Genomic DNA, 8,029 nt, shown 5'->3' with positions numbered 1-8,029 from the left:
GTAAGAGTTTCGTTGTAATTTAATCGCATTTCTGTTTTATGTCTAACACGTCAGAAGCTTTACAGTCTGCACAAGTGGTTTGCTGCGGGAAATCCTGTTTATAAATCACTTAAACACTTACTGCATATTCATTTAATTCAAGTGTTTAATCCGCGCTAGGCCGCCAACTTCAGGCCGCGCGGCCGTCAACTTCAACAACATAAATGTTTACAAGTGGAATAAGTCTGTAAATTTGCAGGAACGTTTTTTTTATCCTGACTCGTGCCTATATAAAGCCCAATTAACTACAGCTTTTAAAATACCAACATACACTATGTACATAAATGTAATTCGGTACTTATATACTACATAAACAGATCTCTTATCAGTTATCGATGTATTGTGCTATTTATGGTACTTAATCATATATAGGAATTCCAAAGTAATAATAGTTAAAGGTATAAAACCAATACTGAAAATTACACTGATATTTATGAGACTTGGGGTAATCGTAAATTCTTCTAAATAGAAAAAGTGGAAACTCCACAGGTCGCTCAACACAACAAAAACGAAAATGTTGCAGGCTCGGTTTCATTGAGCCTGTTCATGGACGGTAGTGGGAATGCATGCTATATTAAAGTCTTCTTTACCCTTTTATTCGAATTTCTTTTTCGTATAACATATTTGAAACTATTTTGAAGAAGAAGATTTGAAGGAAAACATGTAGTTGCTACTTTTCTTTCAAAGCATACGCATAAACATTGCCTGTAATATAAAAGTAACTGAAAATTACTACAGTTCAGAATTTAAAACGTTTACAGTAGCGCTCTCTTGTTTATTATTAGTTTTCTTGTTAGCAAGACAATAGGTGAACTGTTTGATTTTATAGCTGAACCAAACCCAAGACGTCCTATCTTGTGTTTTCCGGGTATGAAATGTCAAAGTTAGCGATATAAATCCTTTAGTTAGCCAGTCAGAGAACTTGCTTTTGTGTCTTAAGGCAACAATTGTAAATTGCCATGCGGATGTAAATTGAGTGACGTTAACTATTCAGTCTTTCGGGAGCTCAGACTAAGAATTTGAATGAACATTTACACATGAGGATTATTTATTTGAGTAAAGTCATGTAATTTTGTAAAACATTTCACTGCTTTAACTCATATGTTATATGTATAAAAATGAATCGGTAAGCCTTACTGATTCGTTTCTTTACAGCTTATTTCATATTTAAGGTATATGCTTAGATTCACCGACCGGGATTTTTAATGACCGTAGACAAAGTGGCATTTGACTCATTCAGAAACGTTTTACAGGTCTACCCTTCATAAAGTACACTTGTTTTAATAGACTTCCTAGATTTTAAAACAAGACTTTTATCGGAAAAGAGAAATCCTTTCATAAAAAAAAGATATTACGATAACAGTATTTATAGCTTTGAAAGTTGTTGGTTACTATTAAATACAGCATAAACGAATTAGAAATGATTAACATGCATGTATATGCAAACCACAATTTATATATTAAATATGTGCCTAAGGGATGATGAAAAATATTTTTCCATTACTAGATGACTCTATTTTAACTGTTTATTATATTATCATTTACCTTCTAGTGCAAACCTGTTTAAAATGCGTTTAAAACGTTTTGTTACGTACTATTGTGAAGATTCGCTTCGTTTAATATTCTGCTGATTTTATAAATAGTAGTTCGTTTCAAATAGTTAAAATAACACAAGAAATTCGGTCATTTACAGTAACTATCGTTTTACAATACTATATAATACTAAAATAGCAATCAAGTATAAAATGTACATACTTATGTCACAAAAAGTATATATTGCTTACATGATATCAACTCCTAGAATAGATTTAAATTTAGAACTGAATTTTCGGAAAGTCTAAACTTATATCTTATGAAATAATCATGTTAGTATAGATAAAAAAGTATGTTATTGTATTTTTGTTTTAACTTAAAGAATTAGTGTAGAGGTAAGAAAGTGTAATTTAAGCTATAGTTCTTGCTTTGTAAGTTTTCTTATGATTTCTGTTCTCTAATGTGAACGTTAACTGGATATGTAATATTGTTTTCGTGTTGGCTTGCAAAGAAAAAGGATGAGTGTAACGTTTAAGCTCTGGCACTTTATACCTACCAAGGTGAACAAATTTATGGAGTTATGATGTAAAACAATGATGCCATGGGATATGAAGTGCTCTTACAAATACATACTTAAAGACGAGGAATTATTTCTTTTCTCTTCAATGTGAGACGGTTCCCTCAGTGTGCTTCAATTTGGTATTGAAAGTATCCCTAGTTATAAAACTTAAAAAAGATAAGTAAGAAATATTATCTACCTTAATGACTGATATGAATTTATAGCCATAAGCTTTAAAATTAGTTTTGTTGTATCTGTTGACAATTGTATTTTCTATTATGTGCAGGTACAATAGTTTGGAGAACTTAATTATGCCACATTTAGACGACACGTTTTATTCAGTCTTCAATTTAATGAATTAATAAAATTACAGTCTTATTTAGTTACTGTATACGAGTTTGCTTTCTATATTTCAGTTAGCTACAACTTCCTAATATACATTTATATAGCAACAGTGTGACAATGGGAAAGCAACGCAAGACAAATAAAAGGCGCACTGCTGAAAAGCCGGAAATCAGGATAAAAGGCACAGCTAAAACTGACAAAAAGACACCTAAACAAAATAATTCAACCACTTCAGTAAACTCTCTGGAAAAAATAAAAAAGAAAGGTATTATCCCATTTCCCTTCCAGAGACAATTAATGTGTTTATAAGTCAGCGTCCTTAATGACACAATTCTACAGTGGCTATAATAATGATACATATTCTTTCAGACTTTGTAAGCGTTAAACATTCAATCTACATTTTATTGCATGCACGCCTATTGCCACCTTTACATCAAATGCTTCATCAACAGAATCTTTATACAAACAAGGAGGTATATAATTTACACCTCAACATAATTCAATACGACTAGAAGGCATAACTGTTTTGAAGATTTACAGGATATAAAATGGTTTGAAAGTTTTTGACATTTTATAAAATTGATAGGCTAATTTAACAATAACTGCGAGGTCTAGAGTATGCCTCAGCTTCAACACATAACTTCACAGAGTCATTAAGGCTAGAATATGTCTGGAAAGGCGCTCTCCAATTAATATTCTTCAGGGATCATTCTAATGTGTTTACACCTAAATTAGATCGATTAACACGACCATTTTATTAACTTTTTACAGCTATTGCACGTGAAAAACAAAAGATGAAATCAAATGATGAATATGAAATATATTTTTTTTAAATGTTAAAATTGCATTATAACCAACAACACGTGAGTCTTACAGGCAATAACGAGAACAGAGCCTCTTACGTGGCTGGCACTGTAGGTGGTATTGTAGGGGGAACGATTGCTGGTGCACTTATTTGGCCAGTTGGGCTTGTCCTCGGTGGACCTGTTGGTGGTATTATTATAGGTGCTGGTGCTGCTGGATTGTCTGGTGTTGCGATTCAAGGTATAAAGCAAGAGAAACTATTAACTGCGCAGTTTTATCACTTCGAATAACGGGATAAAAACAATTTTGATGTATACATATTATGCTGTTTTGTTTTATTTTAATTATTCGTTAATTTTTACATTCTGATACTTACTGTTTGTAAATGAAGACTTCATAGCAAGTACCGACATAAGCACTTCTTTTATATTAAGAAGTCAATTGTATAAATCGACCAAGAAAGTTGATTTGAGTTTTGAAAACAGCACTTATCCCGTTTTATATGTGTCGTTAATAATAAGCTCATTTGATTTTTTGAAAAAAAATGATGAGTTATTGAAATCACTTGATCGGAGTCGGCGTTGCCTGGTTAAGTTTTATGTTTAGGTCAGCTTTCTTCCTAAACTCTTAAAGCTATTGCTTTGAAACTTACAACACTTGTTCACCGTCATAAGTTGCCCCTGTACAGCAAGAAACATTACTCCATCCTGCATTTTGCAGGACATAGAAAATATCAGATTTATTGGTTAAGTTTTATGTGTATGTCAGCATTCTTCCTAAACTATTCAAGTTATTGATTTGAAACTTGCAAAAGTTGTTCACCATCATAAGCTGACTATGTATATCAAAAAACATAACTCCATCCTGCTTTTAGCAAGAATTGTGGCCCATTTTGGACTAAGAAAATCATGGGTAGGACAATTTTTCTATTGTACAAAAAAATCAGATGAGCGTCAGCACCTGCAAGCTGTGCTCTTGTTTTCTTTTCAGATATTTTATCAATGCACGATCAACTACTGCGTTTTCTAGTAATTTGTTTGGGCGTTTTGATCATACCTGTCCTGTTTTACCTAGTTTTCCGTGAGTAACCTTTATTTCATTTTCAAATGTTAGTTGAAGGAGCTTCGAATAGTTCTGTGAACTTGATAACAATATATAACAGCTAGGCAATGATTTAGATTTCTTTATATTTATTTTCTGTGGCATGCTCAGAGCTGAATGCAAAAATAAATAAAAAAATAGATAAAAGAATGTCGCAGTTCAGTATTTGTGCGCAAACTCAAGCCAGAAAAGTTGTGTAATAATGTATTTGTTCCCAATGTTTAATTAATAATGTATTTAGATTATGGATTTCTTTCAGTAACAGCGACATTTGAATATGTTCAAGAAGAATTGGCGCCCAGAGGATTCATACATTTGGAATGAATATGTACTAAACATTTGTTGAAGCTCAGAGCTTCTCGTTAAATGTGGTGTCATAACTTTCCGTTTTCCCTTCTTAAATAATCTTTGTATGTATGGTAAAATTTAGGCAAAAACAGACCAAGAATGTAAATATATTAATAAGGATAATCGAAAACTCAGAGGAACACGATTTTTATTGTGTGTATAGTGCTTTTCCCATTATCGTAAAGGTAGTAACTTTGTTAATGATTTTGTCGTTCATTAACTTATCACATAAGAACACTACCCTACCATCATGTATGAACTGATCTTTGTTATCTCTTACCTATTTTGTGCATGCCTTTTTCATGTGTCTTAACTATCTGTGAAATAGAAATGTGGTAATATGTGATAATATAAGTGGTAATATGAACGTTACCATTAATCTCGTATGCTATCTTGATAGATTTGTGAAAGCGTTTAAAGATAATCTTCAAACAATTTTGAATTATAAAATGCAAAAAGCTATGTTTGCGCTTACACCTTTTGCCTGAAAACAAAACTGTTCTGTAGAAAATTATAAGTAAATTTCGAAATTTTAAAATTAATTGTTTTAGTTCAGATATCATAGTTTGTTTTAGTCTCATAATTGTACAAATATTAAAATACATACAAACATAAAGTTCATAAAATGTACAATACCATTCATAATATTCATAATATTGAATTATAAGAGACTATTAAGTAAAAAATTATAAAAATACGATATTACATATTCCAGATATTTCAACATTATATCTACACATGAAAATGTTGAAAGTTTACCTGTTAGAACAGAAACGAAATATCTAAATCGTATGTCGTTCAGAGGCATACTATTATATCCCTCGGGATATGCTCTCGAGATATAGTCTTTTTGCATCAGAACAACAAACTATGAATTTATTTAACAACATCACTAAATGTGATTAAACAGACAAAAAATTCAGCCCAAACTGGTCCGAATCGGCTTTATCAGTTTACTTTAGCGTGGGTTGGATAAAAACAAAGGAACACATGCGTTTTTGCCCATCACCATCCCCTACACCACTGTAGTTAGTAATATAAGGAGTTACCCAAATGGGGCATGTAAAAAACCCAAACGATTTTGTTGTTGTTGTTGTTGTTGTTGTTTTATGTCATACCAGACATCTAGCTCTTGTAACGAACCATTTATATTTACATTTCGAACGAGCCATTTTGAACGACCTCTTCACAATACTTGCTATTCGTTAATCTTATACATCTGTTTTCAATCATGTTTTATATTAAAATGATTTAAGGTACAACATTTATACATTATATTTACAATTATTACTCTTAAATGATTATCTTTGATGAATAAACGAATAAACAAGGTCATCCTATGACCATTCAACAACAACTATGTGTTGAGTTTTCTCACCCAGTAGGTGACATAACAGAAGTTATCAGTGACTACAAAATACATATTGGAACTACTACTAAAAGTTAATAAGATCATAGACTCCTTAAAACCCTATGATAAAATCCTCAATACCTAAAATTTTGACCAAATTTACAGCATACTATAACAGGTTTTTTGAAGTGACCTTGACAATAGCATCGTTGGAGTTAATTTCAAACACTTTAGCCATCAATTGTTATCTTAATGTACCTCACGTTCAACAGATTCGCTACAAATTGGATAAATAGTGTTGTCAATGGGGATGTTCTCATATCGGTCAGTTTCAAGTCTGATGTGGCAACCCCACATCTAAATTTAGCCAATGCCTCCCTTGTTTATAAAAAACATGAACAGTTTCACGTTCAGTAAAACGTTCTGTTTTATCAATTTGTTTCCTACTCTACCATTCAAACTTGTAATATGCCATTCAATTCTATACTCTGACATTAAAGAAACAATAACTTTATCACAAAAATATTTGGACGACAGTCTTTCACACTGACTGCAATGTTCAGTTAATCTAGACTTGTGGAGTTTCCACTTTTTCTATTGTCTAAACATTTTTTAAAATCAAATTGCCAGGTTTTACATCAATTTCCACTTATACCTTTACATGCTGTGAAATAACTTTTAAGTTAAGTCTTGTCACTTCATCTTATTAAACCTATGCCCCTGCTGACAGACAGATTTCCACTGTTTTACATGAGGTGGCTGCTAATTCATAAAACCCAGTTGTCCATAAAGAGCTGTAATAGGCATATATTTACATTCGAACAGTTACATAATTTTGTAGATTTTTTCTTTCGCTACATCTGTTACCAAATTTGTCTATAGTCACTAAAATAACATATGATGCGGTTATCTGTAAAATAATGTATGTAGGGAGGTTGGGTCAGCACTTAACGACAAGTGATTGGAAATACAAATTTTCGTGTTGCATAAACTGGAACCACCTAAAGCTGTCATTTTCATTTTAAGCAATGTTTCAACTGTTCCCTACCAACAATATCAGCTATAACTGAACAGAAAAACGACAGAAAAAGTGTACATCTAAGATCCATGTAAAATGTTTGGTTCAAGTTTCATCAAGAAACACCATTGTTTTCAAAATATATATACAAAGTATTTTGATGACAAACAGATCAGGCATGTTATGGCTCGTGCGTCTGTAAGTCTGTTTGTCCATCATATTGGGTGTAGGTCAAAGTTACAATGAAGGTAAAAGGTCAAATATGTCCGTCATACTTCTTGTACTGATAAAAACTTAATAACCATCTAGTGCATTACGAGTGCATCAATCCGCATTATTCCCCCATCCATCAAACAAAAACATTACCCACACCCGCTCTCCGTCCCCTAGAAAATAAACTCTTTTGGTTTCCTGTTCCTTAGTTTTCCACCACTAACTAAAAATGAAAACCTTTTATCATATTTGAACTACACAAGATGTATATCACTATTCTGATAATGTTTGACAGTTCATATTTCTCTTTCACGTTGTTTTATTGCTGTTATTTGAACAAACACCTATTTAACCTATCTGGAGACACAATAATTATATTATAGTGTAAACAATATATTTAATAGAAATTTGATGTTTTGCTCGAAATATGTAATAAACAGAAAAACCGTATGTTATACAGGATACAGAGAATCTGTCATTGGTGTTCGGTTAAGATCAGAAAATCCCAACCCGAGGGCGCACCGCTCAAGTCTTAAACGAGGCTGTGCCGAGTTTAAGACTTGAGCGGTGCGCCCGAGGGTTGGGATTTCTGCTCTTCACCGAACACCAATGATGGATTCTATTTCTCACTTACCACAGCAGAAACAATAAAAACAAGCATGAAAATATGAAACTATTTTAAACGCTGGAAATGGACGTCCGTAAGCAGAAGTGACGT

At 32.4% G+C, this 8,029-nt stretch overlaps 1 protein-coding gene across 4 annotated transcripts; it reads left to right on the top strand.

Annotated features, from left to right (window-relative positions):
- The first annotated feature begins 1,811 nt into the window (after window positions 1–1,811).
- Window positions 1,812–6,100, top strand: LOC123556625 (uncharacterized). Of its 4 annotated transcripts, none has more exons than XM_045347506.2 (5): window positions 1,812–1,967; window positions 2,548–2,741; window positions 3,353–3,520; window positions 4,271–4,360; window positions 4,641–6,100. In XM_045347506.2, the coding sequence occupies exons 2-5, from the start codon at window positions 2,594–2,596 to the stop codon at window positions 4,703–4,705; spliced, it is 471 nt and encodes a 156-aa protein (XP_045203441.1). In that variant the 5' UTR covers window positions 1,812–1,967; window positions 2,548–2,593; the 3' UTR covers window positions 4,706–6,100. The 4 variants fall into 4 exon arrangements, with proteins under 4 accessions (XP_045203441.1, XP_045203444.1, XP_045203443.1 ...); XM_045347509.2 differs by lacking the exon at window positions 1,812–1,967 and adding an exon at window positions 1,974–2,132; XM_045347508.2 differs by lacking the exon at window positions 1,812–1,967 and adding an exon at window positions 1,974–2,271.
- Window positions 6,101–8,029: the final 1,929 nt, after the last annotated feature.

The sequence above is a fragment of the Mercenaria mercenaria genome, chromosome 5 (assembly GCF_021730395.1).
Source record: "Mercenaria mercenaria strain notata chromosome 5, MADL_Memer_1, whole genome shotgun sequence".
Taxonomy (NCBI): Eukaryota; Metazoa; Mollusca; class Bivalvia; order Venerida; family Veneridae; genus Mercenaria; species Mercenaria mercenaria.
Note: the sequence above shows the minus strand (reverse complement) of the source record. Positions and strands in the feature narration are given on the sequence as shown.